The sequence below is a fragment of the Melospiza georgiana genome, chromosome 1, assembly GCF_028018845.1.
Source record: "Melospiza georgiana isolate bMelGeo1 chromosome 1, bMelGeo1.pri, whole genome shotgun sequence".
Taxonomy (NCBI): domain Eukaryota; kingdom Metazoa; phylum Chordata; class Aves; order Passeriformes; family Passerellidae; genus Melospiza; species Melospiza georgiana.
In genome coordinates, this window is record NC_080430.1 from 2959152 (window position 1) to 2976406 (window position 17255).

General features: G+C 49.0%; 1 protein-coding gene across 1 annotated transcript; it reads left to right on the top strand.

The window, feature by feature from the left end:
* The first annotated feature begins 2330 nt into the window (after window positions 1-2330).
* Window positions 2331-15017, top strand: KLHL40 (kelch like family member 40). The gene is made up of 6 exons (XM_058027440.1): window positions 2331-4476; window positions 7881-8041; window positions 10151-10258; window positions 11587-11772; window positions 12755-12901; window positions 13810-15017. The coding sequence occupies exons 1-6, from the start codon at window positions 3331-3333 to the stop codon at window positions 13919-13921; spliced, it is 1860 nt and encodes a 619-aa protein (XP_057883423.1). The 5' UTR covers window positions 2331-3330; the 3' UTR covers window positions 13922-15017.
* Window positions 15018-17255: the final 2238 nt, after the last annotated feature.

Consider the following 17255-nt stretch of genomic DNA (forward strand, 5'->3'; position numbering starts at 1 on the left):
CATCTGCTCTGATTATTGCCTGCCCCTTCACAAAACTCTACCAAGAAGCCAAGAAAAGCAAATTTTTAAATGTAATTACAAATCCCACTTAACAGCCTTACACTGGACACTTTCTTGTTCAGCCTGACATGGCTGAAATTCCTTCATCCATCCTTTTTTTTTTTTTTTGTAACATTTTGTAGGGGTGGGAGTGATCCTGCAGCACTGCATTCCCTTCAGGATGTATCTGTGCATCCTCACTGTTGTGGTTTAATCCCACACAGTTTCTCTCTCACTCACTCACTCACTCACTCACTCCCCCTCACCCCATAAGGAGGAGAAACAGAAAGAAAAGGTAAACAGGTAAATCTGTGGAGATAAGAACAGTTGAACATTTGAAAGAAAACAATGATAATAATAATAATGACAAGGAGAGGAGAAAGAGCAACAGAGCCCAAGAGGAAAAATGAGGCACAACAATTGCTCATCACACACTGGCTGATGCCCAGCCTGTCCCCAGACAGCAAACTGGCTCCCTTCTGGGTAATTTCCACAGTTTATATCCTGGGAATGTTGTTCTCTGGTATGGAATATCCCTCTGGCCAGCTCAGGTCAGCTCTCCTGGCCACGCTGCTTCCCAGCTTTTGGTGCAGCTCCTCCCTGGCAGAGTGTGAGAGATGGAAAATCCTTGACTCAGGGTGAGGATGACAGCAGGAGCCAAAATATCGGTGAGTTATCAGCATTATCCTCATCCAAAATCAGGAAAAACACAGCACTGCAGGAGGAAAATTGTGACCGTGTTCACAGGGGTCTGAGGATGAGAGAAGAGATGAGGATCTGACTCCATGTTTCACAAGGCTGATTTATTATTTTATGATATATATTACATTAAAACTGTACTAAAAGAATAGAGGAAAAGGTTTAATCAGAAGGCTGGCTAAGAATAGAATAGAAAGGAATGATAACAAAAGCTTCTGTCTCGGATGGAGAGCCTGAGCCAGCTGACTGTGATTGGCCATTAATCAGAAACAACCACATGAGACCAATCCCAGATGCACCTGTTGCATCCCACAGCAGCAGATAATCAATGTTTCCATTTTGTTCCTGAGGCCTCTCAGCTTCTCAGGAGAAAAAATCCCAAGGAAAGGATTTTTCCTAAAAGATGTCTGCGACAGAAAATTCACTCTCCCAGATGAAACCAGGACCTCCACCCACGCCCATGTCCTGGGGGACTGTTGTTCACATGGGGACACCTTTAATGACTGTGGGAATCCATTGGTGATTGGAAATCCCTGGCTGTGGCCCTGTCAGACCTGGGGCAGAGTGCACCCAGCTCCTCTGGGAAGGGCTGCAGCTGAATTTTAGCAGTGGCACTCCATGGAGTGGGGGATAAGGAAGCAACACTCAGCTGGCAGCAGCACGAAAAGGAAAACAAGGCAGGGCTGAAGGGAGATTAAAGGCAGAGCGAGGGGGGGAGATCCCAGCTGGTGGCACAACAGCACAGGATTAAACCTGGGATGGCACAGAGCTGATGCAGAGAGGGCAGGGAGGGGGTCTCCAGCCTCAGATGTCAGGGAGCAAAAATTCCTGGACTTCGACCCAGTTCAAAGATCAGCATTGGGAGCTTGGTCCTGGCACAGATGAGCAGCACAGGATGATGGGAGCTCTGAAAACAGCTTGAGATTATTTCTCTGCTCTGTTGGTACCTCCCAGCTGCTGCTGGAACCACACCAGTGCAGAAGGGCTTCATACTGGTACAGCTCCCTCCCTCTTAGAGATAACCATGATGGCAATTTTTATAAATTTTACATCCCTGCCGGGGTAAGGGGCTGTGCAGCTTTAAACACACCAAGAATAATGGCTAATATTTTTTCATAGGCTTAATTAAATCGTTAATTAAATCTGTGCCATCACTGAGTGTCAGACAGCCCAGAGGGTCCACAGCAAGAGATAAAACAGATTCACGTGCAAGTTTTACTATGGCTATAAATAATTAGAGCTGCTCTGCTCGCCCATGTCTGTCAAAACTAATTTGCTTCTTTGTGAGCTCGGTGGGAATAGCTGGACATGGACTGGCCATTTCAGGGCCCAGGGGACTTCCTGGACATCCATGGGTAGGCAAGCAGGACACAAAAGCTGCTGGAGAGCTCAGCATCAGCTCCAGGCCAGGCAGGTCGTCCTGCTGTGCCTCCATCCAGAGGGGAGTGATGAACCAGAAGGCCTGAGCAGGAGACTCAGTTTACAAGAAGCTATTTGTGTTTAGATGTCTCAATCTGTGAGTTGAAGCCCACCACTGCATTTCCTTTATTTCTATCCAGCCTCAGACACTCTCTCTGTCACCAGGATGGATTTATTGGTGCCCAGTGCCCATAGACTGTGCCACTGGGGCCCATGTGCATGTTTGACAGAGTCACAGAACCAGTGAGGCTGGAAAAGAGCTCTGGGGTTGACTCCAACCTGGGGTTGAACCAGACCATGGCCCTGAGTGCTGTGTCCAGTCTTTCCTTAATGCCTCCAGGGATGGAGACTCCACCACCTACTGCAGGGGAAAAGAGCCATTCCTCTCCCACCACCCTCAAATCTCCTGCTTTAGTGAAGATTTTAAAGAAACTTCCAGCTCAGATGGTGTATCCCACACAGGGCTGTAAATAAACAGCGCTATCTCCATTTCCCACCTCTTTCCAGACCCCTGAAAAGTGACTCCAGAGGAGAACAAAGGACAAACCTGTACAAAGCAGGCCTGGGTTGGAGCTGGCTGGAGCTGGGGATGCCACAAAGCCCACACAAGACCTTCCCTTAGCACATCCATCCTTCCAGCTTTGACTTCATGGCCTATTCATAGCACAGCTAAAAGTCCAGCACTTTCAGAGCATCATCAGGAGGACACCCCAGCCTTGCCACCCATGACCCAAACAGCAAATTGGGCTATGAGATTCACCCAGAGCCCTCTTCCCAAACCCATGGTGTCACAGCAGCCAAACCTGCCGCTCTCCCCGCGGTGACTCACGAGCTGCCAGACCCTTCCTGAGTTCCTGGGGCTGGAATTACAGCTGTTCCCCCGGCCCCCCTCCCTTCCTCCTTGTCCAATGTGTCATATTAAAGGGTGATCGGCTTACACATGCTGCACTATGGATTCCCTAAGCCCTGCAGGGCTGTGTCTATATATAAAGCTGGAAGCTGAAGTGCACAGACAGCTGGGAGCGTAGCAAGGTTTCACACTCCCGGTGTGCCAGCGGTCTGGAAGCCCGTGAGGCTGAGAGCTCTGCTTTCTTTACTCAGGTTTAGGTACGGCCACCAATATTTATCCATAAAAGAAGGATTGGGGCAAAGAACGAGCGGTTATTCGCCACCATGGGTTTGCCTCTTGATCAAGTGGAGGAATTGCGTCTCTACCAGCAAACTCTTCTCCAGGACGGACTCAAAGACATGTTGGACCACAATAAGTTTCTGGACTGTGTCTTAAAAGTGAAAGGGAAGGAGTTTCCCTGCCACCGGCTGGTGCTGGCAGCCTGCAGCCCCTATTTCCGGGCCATGTTCCTCTCAGACATGGAAGAGAGCAAGAAGAGGGAGGTCAGCCTGGAAGATGTCGACCCAGACGTCATGGGCAAGATCCTGCACTACATCTACACCTCGGAGCTGGAGATCACCGAGCAGAACGTGCAGGACATCTTCTCTGTGGCCAACATGTTCCAGATCCCCTCCATCTTCACAGTGTGCGTGTCCTTCCTGCAGAAGAGGCTCTGCCTCAGCAACTGCCTGGCCATCTTCCGGCTGGGGCTGATGCTGGACTGCGCCCGGCTGGCCGTGGCCGCCCGCGACTTCATCTGCGACCGCTTCGCGCTGGTCTCCCGCGACGAGGAGTTCTACCAGCTCTCCCCCGACGAGCTGATCGCCGTCATCTCCAGCGACTCCCTCAACGTGGAGAAGGAGGAGAGCGTCTTCGAGGTGGTGATGAAGTGGGCGGGGGCCAAGGAGTGTGAGAGCCGGCAGAAGGCCTTGCCTGTCATCTTTGAGAGCGTCCGCTTCCGACTCATGCCCGGCGACTTCATCAGGGAGCACGTGGAGAAGCACGCCCTGGTCAAGTCCAGCCCCGAGCTGCTCAAGAAGCTGCAGATGGTGAAGGACGCCCAGAAAGGCAAGTTCACCGTGGTGAAGAAGAAGAAAGTGAAGAAGAGCAGTGAGAATCAGGCAAAGGAGGATGTTGTCAATGGAACTGTGGATGAAGGGGAGGATACGGAGGAGGATGCTCTCCCTGGGATCTTGAATGACACCATGCGCTTTGGGATGTTCCTCCAGGACCTTATTTTCATGGTGAGCGACAGTGGAGCAGTGGCCTATGACCCCAATGCCAACGAGTGCTATTTTGCCTCCCTGTCTACTCAAATCCCAAAGAACCACGTCAGTCTGGTGACCAAAGAGAATCAGATCTTCATTGTTGGAGGACTGTACTACAACGAGGACAACAAAGAGGATCCCATGAGCTCCTACTTCCTACAGGTACTACCTTTATCTTTCTTTTGTTTCTTTGACCACTTGGGAACATCACCAAGCTTTAGCTCCCATAATATTTGTTGCCATGTGATGTTAAAGTTGTAAATGAAGGAGAAATGATCTGAGTTGCTTTCCTGGAGATTCTTCTCCCTTTATTTTTAAGGATGACGCTACAAGAGGTTGTTTTGGTAGTTGAGGAAGAAGGTTTGAAGGAGTAGGAAACAGGAATGAGCCTTCCTGATCCAAATCCAGAGGAGAGGATTGTTTAGAACAGTTAATTTGGCCCAGCCCTGGCTGCCACAGGGTTCACAAACTGGGAGGTTCGTGGCATCAGACCCACGAACCCAAAGGTTCTGCTTTGCATCCCCTGCCTTCCCTGGTTGTGAACCCCAGGAAAAGCCAAGGGTGATGCTGCCAGGTGCTGAAAAAGGAGCAGCAGCAGCTGCAGCCACAGAGCAAACACCTCAAGGACACAGGGCATGTCCCTGCTCCCCAACACTGCCCCATTCCCTGCTCCTGCCCCCGGAGTTGGGCTTGGGCCAGCTCAGAGCCTCAACCACTTCCATCCTGAGAGGGGGAAACCACCTCAAGCTGTCTTTGGGGATACCCTCAGGGAAAGGGGCTGTTCTAACTCAGCAATGACCCAACTGTGGCTGGATTGAGCTGTGCAGGCAATCTGAGCCCCAGCCTGGGCTGCAGCCCAGATTTCTTTCCCTGCAGACAGCTAACACAAGGCGCCTGCCCTTCCTCCTGACCCCAAGGAATCCAGTAAATCCTCTATTCTTCCTCCCATACCCAGAAATCATTTTTTTTTTTTGTTCCTCTCCATGGCTCAAATCTTCTGGGAAGAAACAATAACATGTCTCAGGCTCGCATCTTCTGGGAAAAACAATAACATCTCCAGGCAGAAAGGATAAAATGAGGGTGGCTGCCAAGCCAAGACACAGAGCCCTGATCCCTGCCTTGACTCATTGCCCTCATCAGTGGGGCTGCACATCCTGCAGGGACCAGGCTTGTCCTCACCTGGAAAGGGGCAGGGGGTTGTGCAGGCCAGGTGAAGCCCAGGGAATGAGAAGTCAGGAGGAAAAAACTCCAGCCCTATAGAGCAGGAGGGAGTGGAAAAGCTGAGGAAGTGCTGGGAGTGTCCTGTTTGAGAGACAGCCTGTCACAGTGCACAGTCCATGAGGTGTGGGCAGCCCCATCGGTTACCTGTGAAGAGCAGGGCAATGCATTCAGCCAAACCTGTGCCTAAGGATCAGTCTTCCCAGCAGAGGAGGACCAGGGTCCAGAGAGGTCACAGAATCATGGAATGGCTTGGGAGGCCATTTTATGGAATCTTGAGAGGGACCTTGAAGATCTCCTAGCTCCAAGCCCCTGCCATGAGCAGGGACACCTCCCACCAGACCAGGCTGCTCAGAGCTCCATCCAGCTTGGCCTTGAATACTTCCAGGGGTGGGGCAGCATCCTTGGAAACATTTAATATTTGACTGCACAAAGCCCTGGGAAACTGCTCTAACTCTCAACCTGTCGCCCTTTGAACACGTGGGTTGGATGAAAAACCTTTGGTGGTCCTTCCCCCCAAAGTACTCCATGATTGTAAGCTGCAAACAGCAAGATTTCTCTATTCAGCTCCCAGTTTGCCACAAATGCCCTGAGCATCGTGGGGCCAGTTTCAGCTCTTCCCCACAAGAATCTCTTCACACATCGCCATATCACTCATGCTTGGGAGAATCATGCAAACCCTGGGACTGGACAGTGCCATCAGTTTGCAATGTTTAATTTATTACATCAGTGTCATTATGTAGCTCACAGTTGCTGTATGAACAAGAGAGGGTTTGAGCCCTTTTTTCAGCTCAAATGACACATTCAGACATGCAGCTCTATAACAAGCCACTGTGCCACAGCTCCCTACACCTTCTGAGTCTTTCTATCTCCCTCAATTTCACATTCCCCCTGCTGAAGCCAGGTGCATTAGGTCAGGGATAATTTAGATTTAAGGACAGGCACCAAAATATAAAAATGCTGATAAATCCCGGGGGCCTTGCAGATTTTGGCAGGAGTAAAATGATTCCATTGACATTTCAGATGGGAAAGGGTATCCTTTCTTTGTCACTTGCAAGATTTATGACTCGAAAACAATGCTGAATCCATCAAGAGGCAGGAACTACCCCGATGACTGAGCTGCTCAGGGTTGCACTATAAATAACACATGTGTGGAGTACAGCTTACAAAGGGACAAAAACCACAGGCACCCAGCTGAGGGCGAGCCTTTGGAGCCAACCCATCAGACTGGGGCTCCTTGGCCTGAGCCCATGGCAAACAATGCTCCAGGCAGTGCTGCGTCACAGCTCCATCCTGAGTCCCACAAAACTGGCTGCAAGACATCCCTCCCTCCTCTATCAAGGTATAATAATTTTCTTTTCCTCAATTCCCATTAAGCCACAGTGCTCAGAGTCTTCAGTGTAAGAATTTTTCTTTTTTTTAAACTTTTTTTTTTTTGGGGTGGGAGACGAGGCAATGCCTTGATCTACAGATGTCCAAGGATTTGGTGATCTGACCCAGCAGCCTGCTCTGGCACACTTTATCTGTGTAGTCAACATTGCTGGCAGCACCCTGTCACCTGGCAGAGATGGAAAATGCCAGGATGAAATACTGTGAGGTGTTCCATGCGTGAAAAGGCTCAGGAAAATTTCTGGGATTGAAATGCTTCCATTCCTCCAGTCCCAGGAGCCATCCATTGTAAGTGCAGCAAGAAGTCCTTCACCCAAAGATGACCAAGCTTGTTCCAAGGTAGAAAAGGAAATTTAGGAGAGAGTTTATCACCTGAAAGGAGGCTGGAGCAGGTGGGGTTGGCCTCTTCTCCCAGGCAAACAGAGACAGGATGAGAGGCAAGGCCTCAGGCTGCACCAAGGGAGGTTCAGGTTGGACATCATGGAGAATCATTTTACTGAAAAGGGTGGTCAGGCATTGAGATGGGCTGCCCAGGGATGTGGTGGAGTCACCATCCCTGGAGGTGTTTAAGAAATGGCCTGATGTGGCCCTCAGTGCCATGGAATTGACAAGGAGGTGACTGGTCAAAGGTTGGGCCCAATGATCCCAGAGGCATTTCCCAACTTTAATGTGATTCTGTAAGGTCCAGGCTTTGATGAGAAGAGCAGAAAGTGTTGCTGCAGACCCATCTCTGCTCTTGTGCTATGTCATAAAGGGTTTATCATACAAATTGTGCCTTGGGTTTGCTCTCAGGTCTCCCATCCTGCTCAGGCTGACAAAGGCACAGCCACAGGAGCATTGCAGGGAGTGCTGCTGGGGTGACCAGGCTGCACATGGGAACACACTTTGTCCTCCACCTCTGGACCCTGATTTTTGCTGATCAAAAGGACACACACTAATGACCATTTGTTCCTTTCCAGTACGACCACCTGGATGCAGACTGGCTGGGGATGCCCCCCCTGCCCTCCCCTCGCTGCCTCTTTGGCCTGGGGGAGGCAGAAAACTCCATTTTTGTGGTTGGAGGGAAGGAGCTGAAGGAGGGAGAGAAGACCTTGGATTCAGTGCTGTGCTACGACCGCCTGTGAGTGTCCAGTGTGAGCGTGGGGTGGTGGGGGATAGAGGAGAAATGGAGCAGCTGCCAGGGGTTAAAATATTTGGGAGAAGGGCTTGAACTCTGTATGAGGATGCTGGGAATGCCCTCAAGCTGTGCCCTGGGGCTCTGAGCTGTCTCCTTCCATCTGCTCCCTTATTGAGCCTCCTGGAGAGGGAAGCCTTTATGGGGATATTTTATTTTCTGGGATTGGTATTAGTAGACATTCATGTGAGACATGTACAGAGGTGTTTTTTTCTTCTGCTGAATCTCCTGCTCTTGCCCATTGATTAAAGGATCAGTGGCATTCACTGTGGCCTCGCCAAAAGAGGTTTGAACAGAAAAGCTTGTTTCTAAATTTTTCAGATGTGTCACAGAATGGCTCATCCTGATTGAAATCAGGCTTAATATCCAATTATTTTTGGACAATGGGCTCTGACCCATGCTAGCTCATGAGCTTTATTAAAAGGCACCATCCTGTTCTTCTCTCAGGAGACAGAAACTTCCAAAGAGACAGAGCAGCAGGCACCAACAAGCCTTTGCTTGGTCTATATTTATATGTGTGAGCCTCCAAGGCTGTTTTATAGGCAGAGATTTGAAACCAGTTCCATTCCACAGAGAAGGGCATTTTTCTGCCCCTGCAGACTCTGGGAAAGAATTTGTCTGTCCCCACTAAGTGTTTGTGGGTGGTTTGAGTGTCAGTTTGAAACTGGTAGAGATGTGATCAGCACCACTCTATCTCTGGTTTTATTTGGTTGATATTATTCTGATTGAACATGAGCCAGCCATGTGCCCAGCTGGCCAAGAGGGCCAGTGGATTGTGTCCATCCATTCATCATCCATCCATCCATCCATCATCCATCCATCCCCCATCCATCCATCATCCATCCATCCATCCATCATCCATCCATCCATCCATCCATCCATCCATCATCCATCCATCCATCCATCCATCCATCCATCCATCCATCCATCATCCATCCATCCATCATCCATCCATCCATCCATCCATCCATCCCTCCATCCATCCATCCATCCATCCATCCATCCATCCATCCATCATCCATCCATCCATCCATCCATCCATCCATCCATCCATCCGTCCATCCATCCATCATCCCTCCATCCATCCATCCATCATCCATCCATCCATCCATCCATCCATCCATCATCCCTCCATCCATCCATCCATCATCCATCCATCCATCCATCCATCCATCCATCCATCCATCCATCCATCATCCCTCCCTCCATCCATCCATCCATCCATCCATCCATCCATCCATCCATCCATCATCCATCCATCCATCCATCCATCATCCATCCATCCGTCCATCCATCCATCCATCCATCATCCCTCCATCCATCCATCCATCCATCCATCCATCATCCATCCATCCATCCATCATCCATCCATCCGTCCATCCATCCATCCATCCATCCATCCATCCATCCATCCATCCATCATCCATCCATCCATCCATCCATCCATCCATCCATCCATCCATCCATCCATCCTAGATGTACCAGCAGGACCAGGGAAATGTTTATTCCTTTCTGCTGGGCCCTGTGAGGCTGCACCTCAAATCCTGCATCCAGTTTTGGGCCTCTCATGACAAGAAGGACATTGAGGAGCTGAAGTGACCCCCAAGAAGGGAACAGAGCTGAGGAAGGGTCTGGAGCACCAGGAGCAGCTGAAAGAACTGAGGGGACTCAGCTTGGAGAAAAAGAGGTTCAAGGGGTCATTACTGCTTCCTATCCCTACCTGAAGACCTCAAGAAAATAATGGATATTAGCATAAATACTCTGCTTATTTTACTGTCATCCATTCTTAGGATAATCATTAATATTTTTAGGATCATTCTTATTATTTTTAGGATCATTATTATTACTTTTAGGATTATTAGACATTTATTTTCTGAGCCTGCCCCATTGCAGACCTTGTGATTCTGAGACTTAGTCCAACCCTGTGCTCACCTCCAGGTCTGGGAAATGCCATGTCCTCTAGGTGCCATCCAGCAAGCTACAAATCCTTTTGCTTCCCACCTTCTTCTGACCCATATTTTTCTTTCCCATCTTTTTCTTTCCCATCTTTTCCAGGTCCTTCAAGTGGGGTGAGGCTGATCCCCTTCCCTACTCAGTCTATGGCCACGCAGTGGTATCACACAAGGATCTTGTCTACGTCATTGGGGGCAAAGGAAGTGACAAGTAAGTAAAAAAGCAAGGGGGAATCAAGCAGCCAATCCCCCAAACCAGTGGGAGTTCAGAGCTGGTACCTCCTCAGCCTGGTTCAAGGAGGGCTGGATGGGATGGGAGATGTAGATCCTCCCCTCTCTGCTCACTTTGCAGCCCTTTCCATAACCTTAGGAGGCCAACAGGGACATCAGGAAGATGATGGCAGTGTCCTTACAGGAGAGAGAATGCATTGCCCCATCCCTGGAAGCAGGCTGGAGGGGGCTTTGAGGGAAACTGCTCCAGTGGAAGGTGGCCCTGCCCATGGGCGTCGGAATGAGATGCTCTTTAAAGATCCTTCCAAATCAAACCACAAAGAAATAAATGTCACTAAGACTAGGAGACGCATTGAAGAGCAAGAAGCCCCTTCACTTTTAGGGTGTCCTGTCTTGGCCTTGTGGAGCAGAGTGGTCACCATAGCCAAATCCAGACGTGTATTTGCAACAGGAGGGAAAAACCTGATCCACCCTGACCCCATCTCGCCCTCGTGCAGGAGGTGAGCTCAGCAGGAAAAGCCTCTCTCAGGAGCATCACAGTGGCTGCCCTGCAGGGCACAGATGTGGCTGTTTGCACAGCAAACATCCCACAATCCAGCAAGGGTTGTGGATGTGAAAAGTTGGAAAGTCTCTTTTCCCAGCCTGGCGCTTGAAGAAGGAGTCAGAGCTCTTCATTTCTCGGTCTCAAGGTTGTTTATTGTTCCTTATCTATAAAAAATTTTCTCCTGCCCTGCCGAGGTCCGTCCAGCAGGAGAGTTCCAGGCACTCTGCCTCCTCTGGGCAGTGTTATGTCTTTATACTAAAAACTACGTATACAATATTTACAGTTACTTTCCAATATCCATCACCTATGTTAGACAGTGAGCTTCTACTCTAAACCAATCTGTGAGTGCCAACATCACAGCAGAAGATGGAGGCCAAGAAGAAGAAGGAGAAAGGCTGGACACGCCCAGTTCCCTCCATCTTGCCTCCTGAACCCCCATACCAGAAACTCTAAAATCTACTTTTCCACCCCGTGATAACTTCACTATTATTCTACTTAATTTGTCATGGCTTGCAGATCTTCATCTAAGGTTGGTAATTTGCTCCATGGGTCATAATCAAACCCACAGGTGTTTTGGGCTCTGTGCCAGGGTCCCTGAGCCCCCTGGCAGGGGTCTGGGCTGCTCAGGACAGACAGAGGGATGTCCTGGCTCCTGACACCTAGAGACTCCACCTTCTTCCCAGCAGACACCCCCAAACCCCTGCAGGGCAAAACCACCCCTTGGCAAGCAATCAAGGCTCCTTTTCCCTCTCCTTTTTCTCCAGGAAGTGCCTGAAGAAGATGTGTGTCTACAACCCAGCCAAGTTTGAGTGGAAGGAAATGGCTCCCATGAAAACTGCCCGCTCCCTGTTCGGGGCCACCGTGCACAAGGACAAAATCTACGTGGCAGCTGGTGTCACCGACTCTGGTTTGACCAACTCTGTGGAGGTCTATGACATTGCCACCAACAAGTATGTCCTGAGTTGTGGTTACACCAGGAGTAGGTGCAGGTGTAGGCTCAGCAAGTTCCAACCATCCTGGAGTTTGTTTGTGGCTCCTGATGTCAGTTCCTCCCGTTTATACACCCATGGGAGGGGAGTTGGAGCTGGATAATCTTTATGGTCTCTTCCAACCCAAGCCATTCTAGGGTTCTGTGGTTCCTCAGAGAGCTGGGCATCACCAAAGCCACTGTGGTTGGGCTGGGGAACATCTCAGGCTCATCCTTAAAGTGGTTTCACCCACTGTGCCATCCTTGCGTTCTTTTGGGGCTTCGCTCAACACAATGAACCCTCTGAGTTTGGGTGGATCCCTGGATACAGGTCCTGGCAGCTGCTGCCCCAGCACTGGGACAAACTGGCCCATGCACCCAAAGCAAAATGAAGATGAACAATGATGATGGGAGCAGTTTCCCTGAAAACAGCCAGGGTGTGGTCCCATCCCACCTAGACCTGCACAGCTGGATCTGTCCCTGGTGAGCTCAGCTGTTGAATCCTGATTGAGGCCATCCTCAGCGTGGGGGTGGCCAGGGCTTTGCTCTAACTTTGAGGAACGTTTGAAGGAGCTGGGGTTGTTTAGCCTGGAGGATGCTCAGAGGTGACCTTATTGCTCCCCACACCTTCCTGAAGGGAGGCTGCAGACAGGTGGGGTTGGTCTCTGACAGAACCAGAGGACACAGTCTCCAGGTATGTCAGGGAAGGTACAGGTTGGATATTAGGAAGAAATTTTTCACCAAAAGAATAATGAAGTACTGGAATGCTCTTCCCAGGGAGGTGGTGGAACCACCATCTCTGGATGTGTTTAACAAAAGACGGGCCATGGCACTTGGTGCTAGAGTCTAGGTGAGGTGTTAGGGCATGGGTTGGGCTCGATGATCTTGGAGGTCTCTTCCAACCTCATCATTCTGTGGTTCTGTGATGATTCTGTGATGAACCTGTCCCCTCTCTCCCGTGGCAGGTGGGACACCTTCCCTGAGTTCCCCCAGGAGCGCAGCTCTGCCAGCCTGGTCAGCCTCTCTGGGGTGCTCTACCTGCTCGGGGGCTTCGCCACGGTGGAGACCGAGTCGGGAGAGCTGGTGCCAACGGAGCTCAACGACGTCTGGAGGTGACAAACCTTCCCAGGGAGCATGGGAGGGATGTTAGTGATGAAATAGATCTTTTCTGTCTGTTTTTATGCCGTCAGTGTGAGATGGAGGTTGCAGGCTTCAGGCTCAGCACTCAGTGTCTGGGAATTTTGCCCTGTGCCATGCTGGAGGGCACATTGGTGCTTCAGTGATCTCTCCCAGCCTCACGCAGCAACAGACCAGGGAAAACTTGCTCCTTTGGCTTTGTTGTGCATTGACATTTTGCCTGGAGCTGGTTCCAGACTCTCCTTTGGTGTGGAGCAGCATCTGTGCAACGCTTCCTCTCCCTGGGAACAGCCAGCGCTCGGGCTGGGAAGCAGAGTCTGGGTTAGGAAGCAGAGAATCTGGGTTGGGAAGCAGAGTTTGGGCTGGGAAGCAGAGAATCTGGGTTGGGAAGCAGGGAGTCTGGGCTGGGAAGCAGAAAGTCTGGGCTGAGAAGCAGATAGTCTGGGTTAGGAAGCAGAGTTTGAGTTAGGAAGCAGAAAATCTGGGTTGGGAAGCAGATAGTCTGGGTTGGGAAGCAGAGTCTGGATTAGGAAGCAGATAGTCTTACATGCAAGAGGGGTGGGCAGAAAGCACTTTAGTGACAACTGCTAGTGCAGCACTGGCTGCCCCTGTCCCTCAATTCAGTGCTCTGGCACCCTCAGCAGGATCCTGCTGTCCTTCACCATGGATGTTTCACCTTGGTGCCATCAACCCAACTCCCAGAAGAAAAATATCCCCTCCCCTGCAGGACCACGTGCTGATATCCACATCCCCCAAAGCAGGGCAGAAATTCACACGAATTCTTGTGGCCAAGTAACTCCTGTAGGCTGCCACCCCTAGGGAGAGCAGCTGGAGGGAGGGAGAGGAGCCCTTTCCTCACCATTATCTGCCTGTCTCTCCCCAGGTACGACGAGGAGCACAAGAAGTGGGAAGGGGTTCTGCGGGAGATCCAGTACGCCTCCGGCGCCACGTTCCTGCCCGTGCGCCTCAACGTCCTGCGCCTCACCAAGATGTGATCGGGAGAGATTGCTCCTCTTTCCACGGGCTGCTGGGGCAAGGAGGGGTGGGGAGATGCTTCTCAGAGATGGGGCATCTAGACACTGCCCAGGACATTGCATCTGTGATTGGTAACTTTTTGGATAAGTGGGGAAGAGGGGAGAGTGTCTGGAAAACCTCCTGGGAATTTGAAGGGGCCCACAAGGTAATTAAAGAGGGGATCTGGAGCCTGCAAGGAGCTGGGGAAGGCTGAGAAGCACAGAAAAATTAGTTATTGAGTCTCAGGAGACAGGACAAATAGATTATACATTTTTTAGCTTATTTCTTCATGTTTTTTCCCATCTTTTCAACTGCTTTTGGACCTCTCCAACAAACAGCAGATGCAGAAAGTGGGGACTAAGATGACATTCCCCAGGGAAAGGCATCCACAGAGTATTTCCCAGCCTAAGGTGTCTGTGAGCACAGTGTTCCTTGGACAGGAGAAGGAAGGGTTAAAGTCAAGTGGCACAGGAGAGACCTGATGAGTTCCTGAGTGAAGAGGGCTGTTGGGATGAGACAGGCAAAAGAAAAGATCATGTGAGCAGCAGAAGCACTTTGGACGTTGTAATAAAAAGAAAATTATTTTAGTTCTTTGCCTCCAGCTTGACTTTGCAGTGATGAGAGGCTGCGAGTTGAGTCTCAGGAAAGGAGGAGTCATGGAAGTTGTAGGGTGGGAAGGAAGAGGGATGGACAGAGGATGCCATGTGTGGTCACTTCCAGCCTTTTGGGCTCCTCATCTTCAATCACAGATCACAATGTCCTCACCTATGGACGGACAAATGTTGGGTTTTAGGGAAAGGTTTTATATTTTTGCTGGTTTTCTTATTTTTCATGTTCAGATTTTTTTTTAAGAGTATTTTACTTTGCTAAGATCTCAGATGTGTTTGGCTCAAAGAGAGCTTCTGACTGAAGAAAAATGTGTATTTATTTAAAAGTTGTCAATAATGAAGTTTTGATTCAGACGTGACTGTACTGGCAGCAGGAAAAAAGATCTGTTAGGGCAAAAATCTCCTGATGCCCACACCATCTGACCAGGGGCTTTTTTAAAAATAAATAAATAAATGAAATACATAATTTCCAAAAGAAATCCCCTGTGTCTGCACATCGATAAAGCTGAAACTGATCCTTCACAGCAACGAAAAACAAGGACTGAGCACAAGTTGTGATGGGCACATGCAGCAAAACAGGCTCATGGAGAGCCCCATCTTTTCTTATTTTCCCCCATTTGAGAGCTGAAATTTTAGGATCTGTGTCCTTCCCTATGGATGTCACAACCAGGAGTTTACCCAGACCTAGAAGGAAGCTGGATGCCTGCACTGACAGGGTGAGAAGAAATGGCCTCAAACTGTGCCAGGGGAGGTTTAGATTGGATATTAGGATGATTTTTTTAATGGAAAGGATTGTAAAGCATTGGAAAAGGCAGTGGAGTTCCAGTGATGGAGTCACCATCCCTGGAAGTGTTCAAAAAAATGTGGATATGGCACTTAGGGACATGGTTTAGTGATGAACATGGTGGTGGTGCTGGGTTGGTGGTTGGACTCAATGAGATTAAAGGTCTTTTCCAACCTTTCAATTCTATGAATTCAATTCTTCCAACAATTCTACGATTCTTCCAACAATTCTATGATTCTGTGACATCATAGTACTATTAACAGGGGTGATAATCAATAATAATTCAAAAAAAAAAAAGAGCAAAAATAAACCTTGCAAAACAATTTTCTCAAAGTGGTATGAAAATTCTGGTATCACAAATCTAGGTCAAAATGCAGTTGTGCAGAAACTCAAATATGTTTGGAAGAAAAAAGAATTCAAGGGAAGTAAAGAAACCAGAGTCTTGTCCTGGTTTCATTTGAAGGATTTAGGAAGTTACAGGATAAGCGCCTTAGAGGACAATCACATCAGAACAGTAATGAAATATTTCAAAAAAAAAGAAATCCGAGGTGACTGGCTGTCACAAAGTAGCTTAAAAAAAAAAAAAAAGGAACAAAAATCTTTGAAACAATCAAATGTGTGAAAAAGGCACGGAAAAGAAATAAACACCTTCTGCCTAGTTCTGCAGAAATCCATATAGACAATTCCCAAGCTAATTAAAGATGACTCTTCCAAATAGCTTCTGGCAGAAAAAAAGAGAAAAATTCAGAAAAAAAGATTAAAAAAAAAATCCCTGCATAGAGTAACTATTTTAAAAAGTCATTTATTGCAGTGTCAGGGTCTCACCTCCTGCCTGCAGCAACACCAACCCTGGAATTGTTCAAGGAATGAGTGGAAGTTGCAGTCAGTGCTCTGGTCTGGCTGGCAAGGTGGTGACTGGTGAAAGGTTGACTCAGTGATCTTGAAGGTATTTGGAAAATACCTTAATGATTCTGTGATTCTGCGACCTTTGCTTCAGCTCTTCTTGCTGAATGCAGGCTGGGAAGTTGCTGATGATCCTGATAAAGATTGAATCCCCACTCACCTCCTGCCACACTTATGGCTCTCCTGGAGGAATTCTGGGTTTTGTGAAGCCAGCAGGAGAATGTTGCTGATTTTCCACCAGTTGTTGTGATGTGGTCACTGATAAAGGTTCAAGATGTTTCAGATAAACTGGAGTTGAGTGTTCATGTGTGGTTCACATCCATTACAAAGCTGTGGAGAAGTTACCACTGGCACAGGGCAGGAAACTATAAAAGGAAAAATGGTTGTTGTATAAAAATATCCAGAAGAACTTGAAATATCCCACTGCTTGAACAACAAGAAGCAAATCTCAGCACATGCTGGTCCGAGGAAGGAGGCAAAGCTGGACATCACCAAGTGAAGGTGTGGCCTGGGGATGTTCCTCCACATCTCCAAGAGGCTGTGTCAGCTTAAAGGCCATGACAGATAAGAAATGCCACCAGAGAGACATCACTCTTCCCTGCTGCCTGGTGTTGTCCTGGCTCAGATGCAACAGCTTCAGTGGCACAGGTCCCCCTACAGACAATGACAGTGGCAAAGACTGCATCCAAAGGGTGAGGGAAAACCATCTCTTCTCCCATTATCTTCCCAATATATCCCAAATATCCACGCTGATATTGTGGGTGAGGCTCCTTCTGCTCCATTTTAAATTAATAAAGGCATTGGGTGCTTTTGGATGAGCTCCTTGGTTTCTCCTCTGCCAACAGAGATCAGAGAGCCCCTGCCTAAGAGTTCACACCAACCTGATGGAGCCAGTAGGATTAGGTGCTCAGTCCTTACCCTGGGGCTGTAAGCACTGAATTCCTTCTTCTATCCACTCATCACCCTTCCCTGAAAAGCTCTTTTTTTGTTGGCCCCACAACAGTCTCACACACATTCACA